This window comes from Eutrema salsugineum, unplaced genomic scaffold (assembly GCF_000478725.1).
Source record: "Eutrema salsugineum unplaced genomic scaffold, Eutsalg1_0 scaffold_6, whole genome shotgun sequence".
NCBI lineage: Eukaryota > Viridiplantae > Streptophyta > Magnoliopsida > Brassicales > Brassicaceae > Eutrema > Eutrema salsugineum.
The window spans coordinates 469,268-493,454 of record NW_006256547.1 but is presented as its reverse complement, the minus strand read 5'-3'; the positions used below and the strand labels follow the sequence as shown (position 1 = coordinate 493,454).

At 35.1% G+C, this 24,187-nt stretch overlaps 5 protein-coding genes across 5 annotated transcripts; 4 read left to right on the top strand and 1 right to left on the bottom strand.

The window, feature by feature from the left end:
* The first annotated feature begins 7,243 nt into the window (after positions 1 to 7,243).
* On the top strand, positions 7,244 to 9,142 carry LOC18011521 (putative oxidoreductase TDA3). The gene is made up of 2 exons (XM_006393865.2): positions 7,244 to 8,225; positions 8,598 to 9,142. The coding sequence occupies exons 1-2, from the start codon at positions 7,364 to 7,366 to the stop codon at positions 8,966 to 8,968; spliced, it is 1,233 nt and encodes a 410-aa protein (XP_006393927.1). The 5' UTR covers positions 7,244 to 7,363; the 3' UTR covers positions 8,969 to 9,142.
* A 3,062-nt stretch (positions 9,143 to 12,204) lies between these two features.
* LOC18012815 (probable LRR receptor-like serine/threonine-protein kinase At4g37250) lies at positions 12,205 to 15,191 on the top strand. Its single transcript, XM_006393864.2, has 2 exons — positions 12,205 to 13,901; positions 14,335 to 15,191. Exons 1-2 carry the CDS (start codon positions 12,287 to 12,289, stop codon positions 14,964 to 14,966), a joined length of 2,247 nt encoding a protein of 748 aa, XP_006393926.1. The 5' UTR covers positions 12,205 to 12,286; the 3' UTR covers positions 14,967 to 15,191.
* Positions 15,192 to 15,646: 455 nt separating this feature from the next.
* On the top strand, positions 15,647 to 17,705 carry LOC18012260 (microtubule-associated protein RP/EB family member 1C). The gene is made up of 6 exons (XM_006393863.2): positions 15,647 to 15,818; positions 16,096 to 16,251; positions 16,356 to 16,462; positions 16,761 to 16,989; positions 17,071 to 17,184; positions 17,275 to 17,705. Exons 1-6 carry the CDS (start codon positions 15,711 to 15,713, stop codon positions 17,539 to 17,541), a joined length of 981 nt encoding a protein of 326 aa, XP_006393925.1. The 5' UTR covers positions 15,647 to 15,710; the 3' UTR covers positions 17,542 to 17,705.
* A 382-nt stretch (positions 17,706 to 18,087) lies between these two features.
* LOC18012259 lies at positions 18,088 to 18,415 on the top strand. The gene is made up of 2 exons (XM_006393862.1): positions 18,088 to 18,108; positions 18,197 to 18,415. Exons 1-2 carry the CDS (start codon positions 18,088 to 18,090, stop codon positions 18,413 to 18,415), a joined length of 240 nt encoding a protein of 79 aa, XP_006393924.1.
* Positions 18,416 to 19,666: 1,251 nt separating this feature from the next.
* Positions 19,667 to 21,297, bottom strand: LOC18013024 (cyclin-D3-2). Its single transcript, XM_006393861.2, has 4 exons — positions 20,677 to 21,297; positions 20,357 to 20,558; positions 20,145 to 20,275; positions 19,667 to 20,056 (listed from the first exon to the last, which is right to left on the bottom strand). The coding sequence occupies exons 1-4, from the start codon at positions 21,190 to 21,192 to the stop codon at positions 19,802 to 19,804; spliced, it is 1,104 nt and encodes a 367-aa protein (XP_006393923.1). The 5' UTR covers positions 21,193 to 21,297; the 3' UTR covers positions 19,667 to 19,801.
* Positions 21,298 to 24,187: the final 2,890 nt, after the last annotated feature.

Here is a 24,187-nt window from a genome sequence, read left to right as displayed (position 1 = left end):
TAACATCTCACAAACAGTGGAGGAGCCACATGCAACAACATGGGGTCATTTGACCCCAATGAAATTAAAAAAAAACTGATGTATTTTAGTAAGCTCAATATTAATGCTTCCACTTATAAAATTATGTATACTCCTACTTGCCCCTAATAAAAAAAATTATACCTCCGCCACTGCCCACAAATTGTATTTCTTTTATCATATCGTAAATTCTTATTTCAAATTTACGATTAACTCTTTAAGTGAATTTGTGACTTTGTGCAACTGTGGTAAGTGATTATTGGGATGGGAACAATAAGCTAGCTGTACCTTGCATGTTTATGATTAAACCATTTTAACCTATTGATTTAGTATTGGTTATGTGTTATTTTCCAAAACCTAACAGAATATTATATACTCTCTTGGCTCGTTGTTGCTACGATCAAATGTCCGAGTGTCGGTTTTGGTCTGCTAATATTCATTGTATTTTATTGGAGCTGTTTACATATACAATCTTCCTTACCAAAAGTAATAAAATAATCGAGGGCTGATTTGTTGACAATGTAATTAGATGTAATCACACTAATTAATACTCCAAAATTCATGGAAGATTTTAATTATCATTCCAAAACTTTGATCAAATATTTTTCCTTTTTCCATATAACTCACTATAGAGCACAAACGCCAGTTCAGTATTTTGAAAATAATTTGGCTAATTCATAAATTAACGTCGCAATATACAGATATAATTAATACTCGAGACTATAATGTAAATTGAAAACATAACACACCAAAATCTTTAGTAAAATAAAACATACAACAATCTATGGAAACTTGAAGACACAACAACGTACACAGTCTAATAATTGGCGCAAAGTTTTAACAGTTACAAGAATTATTGGAGCGAAGATATTTTTATTGGTTATGATCTATGTTTTCTTCCAACACATAGTGACCACCCAAAAAAAAAAAATCATACTAAGAACATTGAAAACATTAAATAAAAGGAGACACCGCCATATGTTATTTTATTTATCACACACCGTCCAAGATTACAACTGTATATAATAATTTGGGTCCAGAAAATCATTGCCCCTCTTGTAAAAAGAGAGTGGTGCAGAAAAAAAGGCACGTGGAACATGACCTAATTCGGCAAAATACAGTTTAAAAAAAGTTAAAAGTACGAAGAACTGGACAAAATTTTAACAGCTGTTTTCGAGTATGGACACGTCTTATACTTACACGTGTAAGTTTCTATGACGTGTCATGTTCATTATTCTTAAAGAAGGCAAAAACCCTGGGCATAACCACTCTTGTTTTGTTCCTCCTGTCACGTAAGATTGTAAGCTTGCAAGTCTGCAACTGTAATTGCGATTGGTCTACGACTACGTGGTTAGATATTCTTCCACTTGTTTGTTAAAGTCTTCATTATAAAAATTGACGTGGGACATGTAACATTCATTATGCTTTAAAACCTGATATTTATAACCAAACCTTATAATTGCAGTGAACTGGAGTGTATTAGTTTAGGACTTTTGTTTTTATGTTGCCGATTGGTTTTTTAATGGTATTTTTTTTCTTGCCGTCAGTGTTAATGGTATTTAAACATTCGTTTTCATTGTTTTCCTGCCAATTCGGAATACCGATAAAATATTTTGAACTAGGGAAAACGATGCTCTAAATGTAAAATCATTTTGGTATATAAAAAATGTAAATGAATAAAAGAATAAAAAAGTTATAGAGACAACAACAAGGGCGCATGTGGTTCGTTTACTTTAGTAGCATAGAGAAATACACAGAGAGATGCTGTTTCAAAATATCCTTCCGTTCGCTCTTATCCTAAGCCGTATGCACATTTTGTACCTTCCCTTCCCTTCCACACGTGTGCATGTACGTATCCACACGCACACATCTGCATTTAATGGTCATCGTTGAAACGACTGCGTTCAGTGACCTTCGCGCTTAAGATCAATTATTATTGGTATTCTGATGTGTGCTTAAGCCACGCACACCTAACACCTTTACTAGCTTGATTTAAAAGTGATTCTTTGTTGGAGGAAAATTAAAAGTGGCTCCTTTTTTTATGCATCGAGTCAAAACGTTTTATTTCAGTACCTGTCAAGGACCCTTTAATTTGATATGTAACTCGATCTATACGTTTATTCCACTTTTAGAATCCAGAACTCATGTGATATATATATATATATAAGAAAAACTTGTGTTCGTTTGAAAGAGTTGTTCCGTGGCTTTTCCTTTTACAAATCTCAGTATTCTTTTAGTCGGGAGTCGGAAACACTTATGAAGGTATATATACAACTTAAAATTCTACCCAACAAGAAAGTGATCAATAAATGAATTTCATCGATTATCTCGCTATTCCCAATTATAAAATACATATTATAAAAACAATCTGTGTTTTTCATCAATAGTTTTATAATTTTTTTTGTTTGTTTGAATACTACTCCTTCTGTTCAGAATTATTTGATGTTTTAGAAGGTTTTTTTTGTTCAGAATTATTTGATATTCTCACTTTTCAATGCAAAATTTAATGAATTTTTATAGTTTTTGACTTTTTATATTCTGCAGATAGTCTTCTTATTGGTTGAATGATATTTAAATGAATTATAAATAATATTTTTAATATAGGAAAAATAAAAATTAAATAAATTCTTAAACTGTGTGCAAAAACCTTAAACATCAAATAATTCTGAACAGAGGGAGTATATATCAATATTTATGATTTCTTTTAGCGATTGCATGTACTATCAATCATGAAATTTTATGTTAATAGAATGAAAAAAAACTTAGTGATGAACAACTTATTGAATATACAAAAAATTAAATTACTTTTAATATATAATCTTAGGATTATATATAAACTATGAACGATTAATATAGCAATTATAATAAATCGAATAGCTCAACGATAAAACGTAATAGCATATCTTCTTTATATAAAAGGGTTTACTTTCCTGGCTTTTAAGGCTGTTCACGTCAGCAAAAAAAATAGGGAAAATAATCATGCAATAAAATCATTAAAACTTACCACATCATTAGAATAAATTCTCAACTTCGAAATAGAGCTCATCACCAAAACCATAATTATGATCCAACAAAGGTATTGCAACCCAGAAAGTAGAAAACACATCAGTCCATTAAATTTAGGCCCAAATCCAACCCAACTAAAAATCTCTACCCCTTCGATCATCTTTATCGTTGCCGTTAAATTCGCAGAAAATACCAAAAATATGAATAGACAACTTCATCTAATTTACTCGCCTCCTTTTCTCCAATGAGGCCCTCTAACGATTCATCTCCCTCCCATCTGCAATACATTGGAAACAAAACATCAAGTTCAAACGACAAGCTTTTACTTCTACAAAGACGCTCTCTCTTCCAACTTTTTATTTATTTATTTGATTTCACATCTCACTTCCTACTTTTGGTTATCAAAGACTTTTCATTACTTCAATCACATAAGCTCCTATGTTTCTTATTGTCATCTCATAATACCTCTCCAATTCCTAATTTTGCAGATAAAATCCACTCTGAAATCAATGATTTAATGAGTAGCTGCGGATTCAAAAGTTTTGAGGGTGGACTTTGTGATGATTTGTTGTTCAACAATTATCGATATAGAGTCGAAATGTCAGTTCATCTCCATTCTCCAATTGTCAAGGCGACAGGTCTGTGATAATATTTTTGCTATATTGAAAATGAAAGCGAAGGAAAATCAGCTTTATGATCGATTATTTTGGCTACATATTAGGATCAAGTCTGCATACTATCTTTTACATCAAATCATCTTTAATCTGTTGATTTCAGTTCATTTGGTAATTTACGTTTCTTTCTATTTCACTTAATGTTCATAGTTCATACGCTATCTTAATCTCTAGATTAACTACGCCTATAGTGGAAAGTAAAAAAAAAAACCCCAAATCGACAGCGGAACTTATCTTGCAGATCAACGGCGGCACCACTTCCCCGGAATCTACAATAGTACTTCCCGCTTTCTCCTATCTCTCAATCTCCGTTTCTGAACGTCTCTTTTTTAAAAAATTTTCCTATTTTTGAGTTTGATTTTAAAGTTCCAGTCGTAAGTGTTCTGTCTTTCCAAGTATAGTTAATCTATTTTTCTAGATATTGAGTGAATTCTCGACTTTTTGGTTTTGGGTTTCTGGGTTATTCGTTGTCAATAAGTCTCGGGTTTAGATTGTGAACCATCTGTTCTTAGTATTTTGGGGTTGGATTTTGCTTCCAATGTTGATTCTGAGATTAAATCGTAGTGTTTGCAAGGTACTGAACTGATTGCTAGAGGTAAATGCAGGAACACCAAAAAGACATCTTCAAAGTCCGATGATGTGTACTCAAGCTTACTATGAAAGCCAAATTTTCATCAACTATGTATGTCCTTTACCTTTTTTTCCCTTCCATCAAAAAGGTTTTTATTACGGTGAATCGTACTGAATATGAGATTTGTAATTTTGTTTAGAAATTTTGCAGCTTTAACGGTTGATGGTAAGGAGAACACAGAACAAGTCCAATGCAGTGCCAGTGATATTGAAGAGGCATTTCATGAGTAAAGTCAACAAAACTTTACTTTCTCTAGGGGCAAAGTTTCATTTTGTTGAATCATGTTCGGTCTTTTTACCTTTCATGTTGAAAGTAGTCCTTGAATCTCTTCACTTTCTTTAGAATCAGTTTTTCAATATGTGAAACTAAAGTGGTTACTATAGGAGTATAAGATTGCAGTAACCACTTTAGTTCAAAAAACATTGACGCGTCCGATGTCTGATTGGAGTTCTCTAATCTAGACCATATTTTGTCTATGTTATGAGTTTTGAATGTACTTTTTCATGTTTTGATACTATAGGAGATTAAGATTTGCTCTTCGTTGGAACTGTCACCGAGATTCCAACTATCAAAGTTATTGTCATGAGGTTCACAAAAAGCTGGTGGAGAGTGCTAAACCTTTCACTAGCTCGCCCCCAGAGCTCCGTTGGGCTAAAACATGGTATTTATCTAGACCAACCGCTCTTCTCCATTTCCAACTTGGTGTAATAAAATGGTGAAGATTAGTTATACAAAATGTAGTTTCTATTAAATGGGGAAAAACCTTAAAATAACATTCTGTGAGCTTAAAAAAAGTGTATTTCACCCATTTTTTTACATTTGATTTTTCATGTAATAAGTTATTTTGATACCATTTTTTCTCATATAAAGGAGATATGTAAATTGTAATATAGGGTTTACCTTTATTAAAGTGATATTTCATAAATTAAGTGTTCAAATTAGTATGATTTTCTGAAATACTACTATATTCATTGTTAATTTGGCAATTTACTATATATTTTATTGTATTAATCTTTCAGAAAAAATAGTATTGATACATGATATTAATATGAATATTATGAACACTATAAAATTAAAATATATTATAACAACCAAAAAACCTGCGCGTAGCGCGGAACAACCAAAAAACCTGCGCGTAGCGCGGAGCAAATACTAGTAAATGAATAAAACTGAAGTCTTTTATTTAATTTGCATGCATAATAAGGCATGGCGAATCCTAGGATTGAGTAGGTTATCAAATAAAATGAAAAAATGATTAAGTTGATTTAATTTCACGTACAATTAAAAACCTTGTTTCTGAATTGTCTAAAAATAAATCATTTCATAAACAAGTGATATCTTAGTGAAACGCATGGTTTACGATATTCAAATTGATAAGTACATGTGCTGATGTGCAAGGAATCGCGTTTTTAGAAACCAGCATCATACGAATCATGAACAGGCAAAAGTGAGGAGGCCAATAATACTTTATTATACACAAAGTTAGAATCGACAGATAACATCAAAGTGTGAAACTTTTTCCCCACATTGCCCGCCGGCTTTTTTTGACTTTCTATGAATAATTTCCAAAATCTTACACCAAATTATAATAAAATATTTAAAGTAATACCTCTACACTGTTTTTTGGGTCATTAACATATAATAAACATTGTTTGTGTTGGTTAGTTTGTTATTATTTTTCAGAAACAATAGTTGTCGAGAAAACATCGTCCATATCATCAACTTTAATTTATGTACAAGCACAATGGCAGTGGATCTAGAACCACACCTGATCCATAAGAACGACATAAGAAAACAATGCTGCAAATTATAACTAAACAATTCATTCTCTAATTTTTTTGTTTTTATAATTGTTTTCTTGACGATAACTCTCACCCATTATTAAATTTAGATAGATATGGTAACACAAAGGTAAACGACTAAGCTAAATTTTTGTATCCGGTTAACTATAGTTAACTAAACGAGAAAAAAATACCTTACTGAAACCACAAACTGTAAGTACAAAATAATAATTCATGTTATAAATTATAACTACCGATAACCAACAACGGAAATGAGACCATTCTTTTATATACCTGATCGTCTTTAGATGTAAAATTCGTAATATGTCTTTTAAGATATTGATAATTTTTTATTTACTGTCTAATAATTGTTTAGGTCCACTATTCAAGGAAAACTTGAGAGGGTTCCATCTCGCAACTAGTTGAGTATCTATAGTGAATCCACGATTATATAGTGAAACTTTTTTATAGAGAAAACTAGTTCAATGAACACACAAAGAGGTCCCTGTTTAAGTACCCGAATGAAATGTTTATATAATAAGAAAAGGTGTCCCGCGGATCTAAGTGAAAGTTGACAACATCACAGTGCCTATTATTGTTCATATATTATACAGATATTATAATCATTAGGAGTGTATGTGTGGTTGAAGAAAATCCGAAGAAAGCCGCCCTATAAATGGGCTTTTGTCGTCAAAATGGTGGAGCCCGAAATTGGAATGGCCTGTGTGTGTGTGATTGTAATTAGGTCAGTTGTCTTTTTCCATAATTCTTTATTTTTCCAAGTCTTTTTCAATCTTCATCTCCATCCAACATCTAAATCAATCACATTTTACTATTTTAGTTACGACTTACGAATAATGAAGTACTACAGTATAAGAGTGTAAATGACTGTCACTAAAAAATAAGAGGATTAAGGTGAATAAAAATAAATGGAATAAAAATGAAAGGAAAATAGTAATAGTAGTTAGAATAATAAAAAATGTGTTTTAGTCATTCCGCTACTATTTTTTGATGTGGAATCATTCCACAAGGATTTTGTTTTGTTTCCTTATTATGCTAGTGTAGGAGATAAATGCTAATTTTTGGGAGGAAAATAGAGGACCAGATTAGGACGAAAACACATACAAGAGGTATAGAGAGAATGCAATAGGCTTTAAAAGATAGGCCCAACAATAAATTAAGCCCATTAAATAGTTTTTTCTATCTCACGTACGCGTGTGGACTCGTTGACTCATCCACCTCATCTCGCTAATATGGCGGTGATCTCATCGATGTTATTCCCTTCGACGTTATCCCGACGACTGAGTCACCCACGAACACTCACTATCTGCTCTACAACATCAAAATCAATGGCGAATAACCTAACTGATGGAGAGACGTCGAAGCGGGTCGTTGTATGCGGCGGAGGCGTTATCGGCGTCTGCACGGCGTACTTCCTCTCTAAGAAAGGAATCGCCGTCATTCTCGTCGAAAAATCAGCCGTAGCGTGCGCCGCTTCCGGTAAAGCCGGAGGATTTCTCGCTTTCGATTGGTGCGATGGAGGTCCCGTTGCGCCCTTAGCACGCGCGAGCTTTAACCTCCATCGATCGCTAGCCGAGGAGCTGAACGGCGCCGAGTCGTATGGATACAGACCCCTCACAACGCTTAGCCTCACCGTGAGGGAATCGAAGCCAGGATCCGGCGATTTGGGTTTACCGGCGTGGGTCGACGGCCCAGCTAAAAGCCCATCGACGATTGGTACGACTCAGACCACAGCACAAGTGCATCCTCAGCTTTTCACTCGCAAGGTGTTATCGACGGCGATGGAGAAGTACGGTGTTGAGGTTGTGATTGGGAAATTGGAAGAGGTGAGAGTGGAATTAGGGCGAGTTGACTCGGTGGTGCTCGAAGGTGGAAGAGTTATCGAGGCTGACTCGGTGGTTCTGGCGATGGGCCCGTGGTCTGGTAAATTCGAGATGTTGTCTTCGATTTTTAGGATTTATGGCACGAAAGCTCATAGCATCGTTCTGGAACCGAAAGAAGCAAATGCTATAACACCTCATGCTCTTTTCTTAACTTACTATCCTTGCAACGCTCGTGAAGCTTTGGACCCAGAAGTATATCCTCGTCCCACTGGTAAATATCGCTTCTTTTATCTTTGTTTGGACCCAGAAGTATACGAGTTAGCCTTAAATTAGATCATTTGCTTTCGATATCTTATTTTTACTGCGAGATGGGGTTTTTTTCGTCTAGGAGATGTTTAATATAATGCTTCTAAACTCTGAGGATTGCTGAAAAAATCTTGTTATTTGCTAATGCTGGAACGGTGAATTTTTTTTTTTGGTGGCTCTTGTATCTGTGGGGCTTTAGGCTCTACATAGAAACATAGAGTGAGATCATTGTTGAATCTGTGAATTCCAAGTTGAAAAATAAAAGAAGTGCTACACAAGTGATGAAAGATGATAAGTGATAGGCCTTGGTTTGTTTGTTTTTGTTATCTTTGGACAGGTGAAGTGTACTTATGTGGAATGTCATCACAAGAAGAGGTACCTGATGATCCGGATCAGGTAACAAGTAATCCTGAATCGATCCAGGCTCTCAAGAGAGTAGCGAAAACTGTTTCGAGCTATCTAGACGAAGAAAACGCTCGAGTGAAAGCAGAGCAAGCTTGTTTCTTACCCAGCACGGAAGATGGTATCCCTGTAATCGGAGAGATCCCTGGAATCAAGGGTTGTTATGTTGCCACAGGACATAGTTGCTGGGGAATTCTTAATGGTCCAGCCACTGGTGCTGCATTGGCTGAGCTTATTGTAGACGGTGTAGCTACTAGTGTTGATCTTAGCCGGTTTAGTCCCTCTCGGTTTAGCAAAGGAAGATGAAGTGTTTAGTATTTACTAAGAGATATACTCTTCTAATGGATATTTTAGAAAAAACAATTGTTCTTTAAGCAAATCCAGTTGTGATTACTAGGAATCCTATAATGTATTTGTAATCATTGAGGATTTGTAATTCGAAGTTTCTATTGTAATTTGTAAAGTTTCGTTTGTAGGTTTTTGTAAATGCCGTAACGGCTTATCACACACTATTTTCATTAATCTTTGGGAGAAATTATTTCCCCTGATTTTTTTGTCAGCGTTTATGCATAATCCAAAATGCTAAATGAAAACTGGAAATGGTTAACTATGACTTAATTCACTGCTTGTTTTTCGTGAGAATAAAAATGTATTATCACCAATTATGAAAAATAAAATAAGAAAATCTAGATCTATTTGTGTTCTTCGTAGATAACTAGATAAGTGATTACTGATTATAAATATTTTAAAGCTAAAAGAAGAACAGAGAATCTTGTGCCCAACCAATGGAGACTAAATGACTGGCAAAGCTTCACTTCACATCAGTTTTTGCTTATCCGTTAAGGGACGCACATAACCAATCCAATGAGAATAATATCCCTTTAATAACGTATAAAGACATTAGCATAAAAGTATCTTATCTTTTATATTTTTAATAACCCTGAATTCCTCTTACACGTGTTTTTCTTCAGTTTTTATTCTATAGCTTTTTCCATATTTAAAGCTCTTTTTGAGCTTTTAATTTTGTGCCCAGATCCTTTACATCTTTCTAGAAAGGCTCCATACAAAAATTATAAAGGAAAAATCTAAGAGAAAAAAAAAAGGAATAAAAGGAAAGTAGGAAACTATTAATGTTACGAGATCCCTTTAAAAAATTATACCGTCAAGACAACACACCTCTTTGAAAAGATAAATAATAAATGACTCAAAATTTATTACTCGCCAGAATGTATATAGTTATTTCTATATAATTTTCTTTATCACATTTTCTGTCTCTTTAATATTGTTCGATTAGTTATGATAACTAATAAAAATTAAATATAATTCTCTATTTTAATCACATCATTAACAAAGCAAAGGCGTTTTAAACCTTTTTTTTTCTTCTTTAAATCTCAATATATACTTAAAGAATCACGACCCGTTTCACTTTACTCATTCTAACCATACGTCGTTGTTAAAAGCAACTAGATAGTAGCAAAACTACCAAAATGGCTTCGATGTGGTCACTGCATTACTAGATAGACCTATCAAGGAAATATAAATATTATTGGCATAATTATTTCTTGACCGATGAAATTTTCTTTTTATAATTATTAAATGGTTTTTGTTGAGAGTCAAAAAAAAAAAACGCAAAGTCGTAACAGATATCATAATGTATCCAAAAACACCCGACCGATCAAGTGACGTTGCTCAGTATTCTATTATTATATGTTCACTATTTGAAAAATTGTCGAATCGGGATCAAAATGTAATTTTGTAAGACAATCAATAATTAATTTGGAGTTTTGCAAAATGGTAAATAGAAAACGCCATTTTTCATGCATCTCCTGTCTTTGTCCACCGCCAAACTAGTAGCCATTCTCTAATTAATTATTCATTGGTATCAATTTTGTATATCGTATAAACATTTACAGGTTACTTACGTATACGCCCATATGTTATGTTCACGATGAAAAGAAATATAGTAAATATTTGAATAACTGGTGTGTGTCAATCTTAAATCGCTATATTAACGAGCTCAAAGTGTGAAACTTTTGGGGTGGGGGGTTAAAACCAATGTGTGAAACTTGGACTACACTACACTCATATGTTTTATCGTTTCACACCCTCGCAGGTTTTTATTTTTATTTTTTTAACTGAGAACAGTTATAAGTGGTTTTATTGACTACACATTAACCATTCTTTTTGTGAAGCACACATACATCATCGTGCACGTAAGAAAATACTCCATTAACACAACCGTATTATATGAAATAAACTATGGCGGTCAGGCATTTTGAAGTTTCTTAGATTTCAGTATAAGCATTTTAAGTATTGGCAACATTGTTTGAAAAAGTTACATTGCTAAATTCAGATGAATAACGCAGTTGACAGATTAAAAAATGTTCAGACGTAATTTTGACACTATCAATATTAAATTTATCAAACTACTCAATCTATTGTTTCAATGGTTTCGTTGGTTTACCGAAAGTTCTGTTTTGAAAAAATATACAAAATATCCATATATAATTATATACAGTTATTTTTTTTGGGTCTAATATAATTATATACAGTTCTTGAACGAAAGGTAAAAGAAATTCCAGCATAAAATGAATCTTTCTCTGTCTATATAATTTGTGATTTGGCAATCAAATACTAATGTATGTAAGTTTGTAACAAGGACCACGATGACGCTCGCGAAATTTAATTAAAATGGGGACCGGTTTTAATTAATTTGACCGGTTGTACATTAATCTTGACATGCATTCAATTTACGTGTGATGTTGACCTCTGCTCGAACCAGTACTACATTTATATCTTTTTGATGGAACACATAACCGTATAGTTTTTGATATCTCCTCTTTAAATCGGTTTTAGTCACGGATCGGGATTATTGCCATTCATACGGGAACCGAATCTTTTTTCTTTTGTTGTTGTTAAACTATTAAAATCATATACTAATTTCAACATTATTACCAAATCACTATAATATTTTAATTAGCCTATCTCTACATGATGTACGATGATTATAAGAAAGACTAAGCCTAACGAAAAATATAAAATAATGAACGGTCATATGAAAGTAAATCCAAGTCAGTGAGAGACCTGCAAAACTTCGAACTTTATCTGAATGTCTTATAGCAAAGATACTATTCTCCCATCTGATCATATGATAATTAATTAATAATACAACTTATTCACACACCACATGACATGTATCATCATCTCACGTCACATTTTCTTGTATCATCGCAAAATCAAAAGGAATATACAAATAATATATTATATTGTTTTGTGATCTAGCAAAGATTTGTATAAGAAACTATACAGATTCATATGCTATATATTGTTACGTTCTTTGAAAAACCAATGTAAATAATGATGAACCATAATACATATAGGGTCCATGTTGAATATAAACGTAAAAACGACAGAACTGATGTCAGCATAAATAGGAAAATAGTTGTAATTTTTGTTATCATATTCCGTGCAATTTACATAGGATACAATTTTTAATTACAAAATTCTTTTTTGCAAAATCAAGAATTCCATAAAAAGATAAACACTTTCATATCGCTCACAATCACATGGCCTTTTCAAAAAAATCTCTCTTTTAGTGACGATGCATAAGCCTGAAGAACAATCATGACGACAGTCGCCGCCGATATCCGCCGTTATTTCTTCTTTTTTGCCGTTTTGCCTTTCTTTCTGATCTGTGACCAATCTCTTGCCTTGAACACAGACGGTGTTCTTCTCCTCTCCTTCCGTTACTCAGTCGTCGACGATCCTCTTTCCGTTTTGCGAAGCTGGAGATTCGAAGACGAGACTCCATGTTCTTGGCGTGGCGTCACGTGCGACGAGTCTTCCCGGCACGTGACTGTTCTGTCACTTCCAAGCTCGAACCTTTCCGGTACTCTTCCTTCGAATTTGGGTTCTCTGCTTTCGCTTCAAAGACTCGACCTTTCCAACAACTCGATCAATGGCTCTTTCCCGGTTTCGTTATTCAACGCGACGGAGCTTCGGTATCTTGATCTGTCGAGTAATCACATCTCCGGCGAATTACCCGCAAATTTTGGCGCGTTTTCTAAACTCAGAGTGTTGAACCTCTCCGACAACGTTTTCGTCGGTGAATTACCGAAGACTTTGGGTTGGAACCCGAACTTAACTGAGATTTCACTGAAGAAGAACTATTTCTCCGGCGAGATTCCGGGAGGTTTTAAGTCGACGGAGTATCTTGATCTGTCGTCGAATCTAATCAAAGGTTCGTTGCCTTTACATTTCGGAGGTGATCGTTTAAGATATTTCAACGCCTCGTACAACAGAATCTCCGGCGAGATTCCGTCTGGTTTCGCCGACGAAATCCCTGAAAATGCCACCGTTGATCTCTCCTTCAACCAGCTCACGGGTCAAATCCCGGGTTTCCGGGTTCTCGACAACCAAGAATCCAACTCTTTCTCGGGTAACCCGGGTCTATGCGGATCCGATCCGGCAAAACACCCTTGCCGTGACCGTGAAGTAACCTCTCCGCCTCCATCGCCAACACCAAATTCTCCTCCTGCTTTAGCCGCTATACCGAATACCATCGGCCTAACCAATCACCCAATCGGCTCCAAATCCGGTTTGAAATCCAAATCGGCTCTTAAACCGGTGATTATCGTAGGCATTGTTGTCGGTGACATCGCCGGTTTAGCAATCCTCGGGATTGTGGTTTTCTACATTTACCAGTCGAGGAAACGGAAGACCGTAACGGCTACGTCAAAATGGTCCACGTCATCATCAGATTCCAAGGTCTTATCAAAATGGTACTGTCTACGCAAAACCGTTAACGTTGACGGTGACTGTGAAGAAGACGAGGAGGAATCCGAGACATCGGGATCCGAATCCGATGAAGAAATTCGGATCGCACAAAATAGACGGTCAGGTTTAGAGGAACAAGACAAGAAAGGGACGCTAGTGAATCTCGATTCAGAGAAAGAGCTTGAGATCGAGACGCTCCTCAAAGCCTCGGCTTACATTTTGGGAGCCACTGGTTCGAGCATAATGTATAAAGCGGTTCTTCAAGATGGTACGGCTGTGGCGGTTCGACGCATCGCTGAGTGCGGTTTAGACCGGTTCAGGGATTTCGAGACTCAGGTTCGAGCCGTGGCCAAACTGGTTCATCCGAACCTTGTTCGAATACGAGGTTTCTATTGGGGATCCGACGAGAAGCTTGTTATTTACGATTTTGTCCCTAACGGCAGCCTCGCTAACGCCCGTTACAGTAAGTCATTTTTTCCGTTCTCTCTGATTTAACACGCTTACTTTAGTAGGATTATTTATAAATAGGCTAACATGAGCGGGCGAGTTAAAAGTGTCGGTTTCGGAGTAAGAGTTGGTTCCAACTAAAAAAGTATGTCAGTTAATGATCGGAGGAGAGTCAACGGCAATTCTCAATACTGATTTTATTTTTTTAACTTAATCGTAAGCTATCTCAAGCGCAAGATAGCGACAGTTCCGTTTCTGTGAAATCTTACTGTTGAGTGACTTGAGTCCATAGATAGAGATTTTGTAATTTTGTATTGATAGATGCAACTCTTTTGCTTTACTTTTGTCTTTTTGTACTGGTAAGAAGCAGTAAGGGATTTGCTAATTTGCGCATGTACGTCTTCTTCTGATTTTCGGAACCGTGTGTTTGTTCTTTATTTTGATTGCAGGGAAAGTGGGTTCCTCGCCTTGTCATTTACCTTGGGAAGTTCGGCTCAAGATAGCAAAAGGTATAGCTCGTGGGCTAACATTCATACACGACAAGAAGCACGTGCACGGTAACCTCAAGCCTAGCAATATCCTTCTGGGCTTAGATATGGAGCCCAAAGTTGCAGATTTCGGGCTTGAGAAACTTCTAATTGGCGACATGAGTTACCGAACTGGTGGATCGGCTCCAATATTTGGAAGCAAGAGATCTACGTCATCTCATGATTTTGGGCCGAGTCCGAGCCCCAGTCCAAGTTCAGTTGGGTTACCTTACAATGCGCCGGAATCTCTCCGCAGCATAAAACCAAATTCAAAGTGGGACGTGTACTCATTCGGAGTTATTCTGCTTGAGTTATTAACAGGAAAGATCGTGGTAGTTGATGAGCTTGGACAGGTTAATGGGCTTGTGATCGACGACGGTGATCGGGCTATGAGGATGACGGACGCGGCTATACGGGCTGAGTTAGAGGGCAAAGAAGATGATGTGTTGGCATGTTTGAAAATGGGCCTAGCTTGTGCTCTTCCAATACCACAGAGAAGGCCCAGTATCAAAGAGGCCTTACAAGTTATCGAGAGATTCCCTAGCCGACAGTAATGATATTATATAATTAAGACCAAGAAAAAGTTAATAGCTTGACTGTGTGTACTTAGAGTTAGATTGATAGGCGGATTTTATGTTCTTTAAATTATCGTTTGGCTATCTGATTTTTTTAGTTTGTCTTCGGTTTTATGATTCAGTGACAATAATATCTCTGGGCTAGTAACAAATTTATTCCTGTTGTGCGACAAAAAAAAAATGCTAAATAAATGCCTTTCTTCTTTTTGTTCTCTTTCTTTAAGAACTTGCTTTTTTCCTTCTTATGAATAATTTGACCCAAATCCAGTTCTCAGAGAAAGAGAACAAAAAGCAGAGTACAGAAATCAGAACCATCGAAAAGACGTAGCATAATAGCCAGAACTATAACAGAGGACTTTTCTGAACAATATACAAAATTTGGTTTATAATAGCTTTATCAACTAAAATAAGATAAAAATGTTATTGCTGAGAAAAAAAAAAACAGGGGAAATAAACCAAAGAAGATAAGAAAATCACATCTTGGGCTTTTGTAAGTAAGCCTATGATAGGCCCATTAAAATTACCCGGATCCGAAATATTCAGAGCGGGTAAAGATTCAGATATTTGCATTTTGAATTGAAAACTCCGCTCTAGTCCAACCTTTAAGTATCTTTGTTCTCTTCTCTAATTTCAAAAGAGCCGTTAGAGAGAGAGATAGAGATAGACAGAGAGAGAGAGGGAGAGAAATAGAGAGTAAACCAGTTGGATCTGAGTAAATCGAAGATGGCTACGCACATTGGGATGATGGATTCAGCATATTTCGTAGGGAGATCGGAGATTCTCGCGTGGATTAACTCCACTCTGCAACTTAATCTCTCCAAAGTTGAAGAGGTAATCATCTATTGAGTAATTTCTCTTCTCTTTACAATCCTAATTTTGGATTCGGATCTTACGATGTCATCTTCTACTTGCAATCATCGTGAACTTGGATGATTTTTTGTTTGATTTCGTCAGGATGATCCTGGATTTGAATACGGATTCGATGAATTCTTCTCTGCTTTGTTTTGTTGATCTGGATTTGTATACGGATTCGAAGAATTCTTATCGGATTGTTTTTTTTTTGTTTGTTTGTTTGCTCTGGATCTGAATACGGATCTGTGGATTATAGGCATGTTCAGGTGCTGTTCATTGTCAGCTCATGGATTCGGTGCACCCTGGAACTGTTCCGATGCACAAGGTTAATTTTGATGCCAAGAGTGAGTATGAGATGATTCAGAACTACAAGGTGCTTCAGGATGTGTTTAACAAACTCAAGATCACTAAGGTCCTTTTTCATCTTTCTATTTCTTTCTCTTTTAATTTCTCCTCGATTTTTGTAGACCTTGCGTTGCAATCGAACTGATTTGTCTGGTTAATTTGGCTGTGTAGCACATCGAAGTGAGCAAACTCGTTAAGGGTAGACCACTGGATAACTTGGAGTTCATGCAGTGGATGAAGAAGCACTGCGATTCTGTGAATGGAGGGCAGCTTCAGAAGTAAGTTTCACAACTATCATAGCCTTGAACTTTGTTTCCTTAACTAATGTACTAGGGAAATTTCCAGAATCTGTTTACAACTTTTGCTTCTTGATTCTGATTGTCGTTGGACTACTGAATCCAACTCATTGAGATAAACCAACGTTGACTATCTGACTATGGTTCCGAGATGAGGAAAATTTGAGTTCACTTATCATTTGTGCTGGCTTTGCTGAATAGCCTAGTGCATTATATTATTGATCCAAATTGATGAAATTATTTCTGAAGCTGCTGTTTGGTATTTGGTTTTTATGGCTAGTTATCACGCACTGGAGAGAAGAGAAGCCAGCAGAGGAGGGAAAGAAGCAACCAAGAGAGCTGCAGCTGCACAACAATCAGGCAAGGGCTCTTCTTCCTCAGCTGCACCTAGGCCTTCCTCTTCAAATGGATCCCGTAAACACGAACCACAATCCTCCAACACTGGGAACCACCACCCTTCAAAAGCCGCCTCTAAACAACCTAAACCTGTGCCTGCTTATGATGAAAAGGTTAGGTGTTTCTCTCATCACACTACTTTCTAAAATTATACCAAAGTCAAGCTCACTAACTCACTTTCTTTATTACAACAGATCACAGAGCTGAAACTCTACATAGACAGTTTGGAGAAAGAGAGAGACTTCTATTTCTCTAAACTAAGAGATGTAGAGATTCTCTGTCAGAATCCAGACGCTGAGCACTTACCTGTATGCAAAATCTTCTCAATCCCTCGTTCCACTAAAATGTGTCAGAATAATTATTTGTTTTTTTTTCCATATAATATTTCTTTTCTGCAGCTTGTTGGTTCCATAAAAAGAATCCTATACGCAGCAGATGGAGAAGACGTCGGAGCAGCAGCAGAGACAACAGAGACACAGACCTTAAGCCCCATCGCTGAAGGATCGGAAGAGAGAAGGAACAGTGTAATAGAGTCACAGAAGAGGAAACTCATAGTGAATCTCGACGTTGAAGCTGCCGCGATTACAACACTCTCTCCAAGACAACGCCTTTCTGATTCTTCTGATGTCAAATACAGTGGATCATCTCCTCTTTTGACCTGCTGAATCAATAAAAGCTACTTACTACTGTTATGCTTAGTACTCTCCTATAAAGAAAAACATAAACATTCACTCTTAGAGAATTTGCTCTATGTTTGAAAAGTCCTCATCACTCTCTGATAAACCTCTTTTTACTCTGTTAAAAATATCATTCATGTGATGTTTTCTGATCGTTATGGTATAACATAATATGTTTTGGTTCCTATAGTTGTTCTGTGCAGAATCATAAAGTATAAAAAAAACGTTTTTGCATAATTGTGTGATTAGAGCCATAATCTAACCTGATAATTGTAGAAATTAAAACTTCAAAGTACAGTATTAGAAGCTAAAAGGTTTCCTAAGACTCAGGCTGGCCAATCACTACATTGGAAAAATTAGAAAGGACAAACGTAAGAGCCGGACGTTTCCATTACCCAAATTTAACGATTGATCTGCTCTTTTGAAAGCCTTTTTTTAATAAATTTATTTTCTGTTTATACAAGTTGTTTCTTGCTTTTCTTAAACTCCAATTACGAAAAACCTTGTCTTAGCGATTTAATTTTATTATCAGGTATGAACCTAAAAGCCATGCAGGTATGTATGTACGTTCTGTTAGTTCTTTGAATCTTTTTCGGGGTATACAAACTGTAATTTGATTTTTTTTTTTTCTGAATTATTAAAGGAAATGGACACTAAGAAAAGACAAGAAGAAGATGGTTCAAAAGCGGTGGTGGAAACGACAGAGCATCGTTCGTCGGGAGGGAAAGGCACTGAGCAAAGAAATAATGTAGAGGTGGTTCATCAATCTCATCCCAAAACTAGTGGCGGCGTTCTCGTCGGAGCCGCCGCCGCCGTCGAATCCACCCTTGAATCTGCCAAAGAAGTCATCTCTAAAACCTAAAAATTGAAACAGGCTTTTTCTATTTTCTAGTACGTAAACAATTATAAAAATTTCCCATAATAATCAGACCCATAATATTCATCTACTTCACCGATTTCTTTTGTCCCTTTTTAATCTATGAGCTTCTCATTACATATTTTTTAATCCAACGCAGACACTACTATGACATAAGACGATTCACATATCTTTATTGGCTCCAATTACCATGACATAAACAGAAAAAAAAAATCATAGATAGATTTTTTTTTTATATATATATAGATTTTAATAAAACAAATTTTGTTCTTCACCACCAGCTAATAACCATCCCAAATTCTCTCTTAGTATGTTAATTGGTTTTTTAAATTATTTTTTTGAAGAAGATTATTATCTAAAAAAGAGTGCTGGCAAGACCACCATTCTTTACAAGACCCGAAATCCTTATCCAACTGAAAACATCACAATAATTCAAAAATATTTGTCTGAAGCTGTGATGGCTACTCAGTATTCACAGATGGTGCTTAAAAGCTATAAACATATTTATTGTCTTGTCAAATTGATAAGACATGAGACAGTCATTTAAGTCATAGGAGTGGAGCATATATATTTCCAGCAGATTTCTTTCATCTTCAAGAATAAAAACAAGACAAGTACTTGAACCACCCTTTGTCTGGTCTCAAAATCCTTTCGTTTCAAATCAAAAAATTTTACCCCCCAGAAGATAAAGAATAATTTACAGAATCAATTATGGGAAAAAAACCAACCACTCTTATTCTTTCTGCTTGGGTCTCTCAAAAGGTACAACTGAGGTTTTCTTTCACATGTTTTACTAACCCAACAGAAGACATCAGATGTTCCAGGTTTATTTATTTATATCAAACACTCTTTTATCTCCAATCTTATCTCCCAAAAGTTGAAGAGGTCCAAGAGTTTTCATAATCAAACAATTGACATATCAGGGGAGAGAGAGAGAGAGACATTTTTCACTCACTACTATTACTGATGGTTATTTAGTGTTGTTTGTGGAGTTCGTTGAGATTTCAATGACAATGTAGTTAGTAGTAGTACTCTTACTTATGACTTTTGAGTTCTCTCTTTAAAACTTTACTTGAACATGATCAGAAAATATCAAAATTACAAAAAACATCAATAATTATATAAACATGATCTTAATGTTTATCTTCTGTGCAGATGGAAGGGCATAATGATGTAAGAGGCAGTGTTAGCTTTTGAACAAAAAAAAAAAAAAAAAAAGAGAGGCAGGGTTAGCTTGGAACTGGCTTTAAAGTTAACACAATATGTTCTACCTTAAAATTGTAGCCATAACCAGATGATGATGATGATACGCAAAAGATAGACTGAATTTTTATGTTCTTCTAACTTGACACATTCGAACAATGAAAGGTACTAGCGAGGACTACTAAGCACATCGACAAACATATGGTTTATTGAAGGCAACTTCATTTGCTGCTCCTGCACTCTTCTCCTCTTGAGCAAGGGCTCTGGAGATGATGATGAAGCCGCAGAGACATTCCAGGAGCTATTTGAGCTGTCGTCGAAGCTGAATACACTGCTTGGACTGTCCTGATCGACCCAATTCATCATCCTCTCCTTGCTCATATTGTGCTCCAACATCAGTTCATAGCATTCATTAACTTTCTCCTGTGAAGTCAATGATTAATCAGGTTTCGATTTTCAAGGTATAGCATTGAGCATTTTGGGATTAATTACAAAGGTTTTAAGTACAGACCTGATTAACTTTGAGTAGAGTCATGAGCTGAGACTGGTATTCAACTTCTTCACATGGCTTCAAATCTTTGATTACATATATCATTATTGCAGTAGCCAACACAGAAGGGATGTAACTCATAAACCTTGCATCTGTAACGACGAATATTCCAGAATTTAGCAGCAAAAATTCAGCTAAAACATCTGAAAAAATATTTTAAATGGAAACCTCACCAGCAATGACGGAGATCAAAAGACGCTCACACTTCCTAAAGAAGTCCAATTGCTGGTGACATTTAGAGCCGAATCGCCGTACAATGTGATCAAAGAAGGAGATTGGAGTCACAGGGTGCATCCTCCACTGGAGAGTAGTAAGAATCAAAAGTTCCATTCTTTGTATAGTTTTAGCTTCAAAGATATATCTTGCTTCTTCCACCTAAACCACAACAAGAGGATTTCGTTAGAAAATGACTTTTTAACAAACACTTAATTACACGACATTTTTTTTTTTGAAACCATTAATTACACGACATTTTAACAGCGAAGAAACTAACTTGGAGGTCAATGAGCAATGGAACATGGATCTCTTCAACTTTAGCCGCTAAAGACAAGCACGCCACAGCAACAAGCTGAGACATCCATGGCTTATCTGTCTCAAACTTAATACTTGTGATAAACCTATCGAAGTAGTTCACAGCAAGCAAAGCCGTCAAGGAAGTTAACCTGAAATGAGACTTAACCCTAAAAACCCAATCTAATGCCTCTTTCCTACAAGAAACCAGAAACCCATCTAAGGTTTCGTCACGAAGAAAATGATTCGTTTCATTTTCCTTTGAAAGTAGAGACAACAACTCATCGTCATCCCATAAAGACATATCCATAAGAGGTAAAAACTGAAACTTTTCGACATTTTCATCGGATTTCTCGAGCAAATCTAAACCCCCACTATCAATCCCCACCAGATCCTCCTCCACAAACCCACTTTCTTCCTCACAATAGAGCCCATCAAGTACACAAAACGGTGCGTTTAGACCGTTTGGCGACTCCTCTTCTTCTTTCTCCAAAGCCATCTTCTTCTTCCGAGAAGAAGAAATTGTAAATGTCTCTGCTCATTCTGCCATTGCACCTAGTTTCATCTACGGATTCTAGAATGAGAAAGAACGAAGAGACCGGACAATTGCTAAGAAAGCGAAGAGTTTATATTTAATCTCACGCTTTGTCTTTCTTTATTTGTTTTCCAATATATTGTTTTTTTTTTTGGGTGGGGTCAAATATTGTTTTTACTTGTTTCTTCTCTCTTTTTTTTTTTTTTAATTCCTCCTTTTAGTATTCGGAGCGCGATAAAATATAAATGAATTTTAATTTTAGAGAAATGTTGATGCCTTTATTTAATTTGTCTGAATTTATTTGATACTGTTATAAAGTTGTCTGAATTAAATAGCGTAATGTAATTAAAGAAGATGAAAAGATACGTATTTGATGCCTGCAAAGTATTTTTATGTATATAAGAAAATCACGCAACAGATCGTGAGTGACTACACGCTCCTACTCCCTGTCCGTAGGATTTCGACGATCGGATCTCTTGATCGGATTTGTGATGATTACGCTCTTCTCTTGCGTAGCGAGCTGAAAACATTTTTTTTTTCGAAAGTTGAATAAAAGTATTCGTTAGATTTAATAATTACTACTCCCTTTATTCAGAATTATTTGATGTTTAAGGTTTTTCACATAGTTTAAGGATTCATTTAATTTTTATTTTTCCTATACTAAAAATATTATTTATAATTCATTTAAATATCATTCAGCCAATAAGAAAACTATCTGCAGAATATAAAAAGTCAAAAACTATAAAAATTCATTAAATTTTGTATTGAAAAGTGAGAATATCAAATAATTCTGAACAAAAAAAACCTTTTAAAACATCAAATAATTCTGAACAGAGGGAGTATATTTTATTACTAATTAAAAACATATATTTAACCTTTTTTCCTTTATTGAAATAGAATAAATAATATGTATCCAACAAGAACATTTACCCTAACAAAAGGAAATCTGTGGTGTATTTTATTTTGTACCTGTTTTAATTTGAAGAGGCATGCAAATTATGAACATGTTAGGAACGTGGGAAGTGGGTAAGATTCTAATTACAGCATAAGTAAAAAATTATGAGATGCCTGTACTTTGAGAAATATATATCCATATGGTTTTGGATAAAAAAATCGTAAGGTGAATAAATTTTTTAACAAATAAATGTAGTTATTTATTGATCGTGGTATTTATTATAGTCACGTCTTTCTTGATACATAGCTTCAGATTCTCTGTGGTCCAATCTACATAAATTAAAAAAAAAAATCGCTAAAGTAAAATGCTCGAGCCTTTTTTTTTCCTTTAAACAGTTTGGTTTTTAAGTATACTATAAAGATCTCTTTATGGTGTTTATTTAATTTGAACTTGTCTCACTGCTTTATATGCTAAAAACTCGGATGTAAGGCCAAAAAAACGATTAGCAGATAAAGAATTCCCATTCTTTTTCTCTCAGAATAAAATTACATTATCCAAAGAGATGTTTAAAATACAACCACGTTGAGGTGAACCTGATAACCTCGTTATATAGATAATAATACAAATAATTTACTTTCTAGCTTGTTTTAGTAGATAATTTCCTTTGAAATATTGTGACATAAAAATTGAAAGAGAGACAAAAAAAAAAAGGAAAACAACAAAATAAATGGAAGAAGTGGGAAAGAATATTATGTAGGTAGAGGAAACAAATTACGCTACACATAATCTCAGTTGTTATTTCAAGTTGGTCCATAGTTTTTCATATTGGACAAAAATGTTGGTTTAAAAATAAAAACTGACGATTCATATATATGTATACATACATGGTCATAGTCTCATAGATATAAGAAAATCACGAGAGCTAAAGATGTGAGGCCATATGGGTAACAAGCGAGGTCTGAATCTGAGAGAGATTATTACAAAAGTCTAATAGCGACTTCTCATTTCCTCCTTTCACATCTTATATTTTTCTTCTTATAAATGTCCCCACCTCTCTGCATTTCAATCTTTTATCTTTGTCTAATTCAAACGATGGTCGCTGTGAATCAATCAAAGTGAAATTGTAATGTGTTAAAAAAAAATTGTTCGTAGACCTCGATGGGAGATATATAATTACGGTCACGGAAAATATAGTAAGAAATTATGTCAATCGAAATAGACATTGATCTAAACAGAGTGTTAAAATGGGAATAAACCTTCTGACATTATATGAACGTGATCATTATCACATAATCCAACGTCATTAACATAAATCTAAGTTAAAGTACTCATTTTATGATGTGGAGTGGAACATGGAAATAGTTGTCGATTAGAGAAAAGTCATCATTCCAAGGAAGAATATTTATTGTTTTTTTTTGGTGTGTATTGAGTATTGACTATTGATTTGCCGGCCTGATTTATTTGTTTTATATCTGTTTTCGGAATCTGAATATTCGTCAATGATGTGAATGAATTGTCATGTACGTTGAATTGTTTGACTAATATCATCTACAAGATCTAATTAGGATAATAACGAATTACTAGAAACAAAATTATATGGAGCCATGGAGGTGGTAAAGAAAATGTGTAAAAATAATGAGTGGTTTTAAGAATACAGTAGGTTGTTTGGCGCGTCGATATTTTGTTCTTAAGTCAGTTAGTGATAATTGAAGGTATGTTAAACTTCAAATGGTCCAGACAGGTCCTCTAATTGTGTTGAGTTCTTATTAGTTTCGACTGTGACTGCTTACGAGTTGTTTGTTTAAATATTAACTTCAAATAGCGAAACGTCATTAGTCTACCGAAAGTAGTTTTTTTTGACATTCCATGATTATTTAGCAAAATTCGTTTCACTTCAAAACTCAAGTGTTTCAGCAATTTTATCAATTAAGTACTAATCCGGTATTACATAATTTATCAAACACACTTATCAGATCAAAAGTATTTGCTGATAGAGAAAAAAATAAATTAATAAAGTGATAAGAAAAACATAATTACGGGAACCTTGAGTTGGACAAAAAGGTC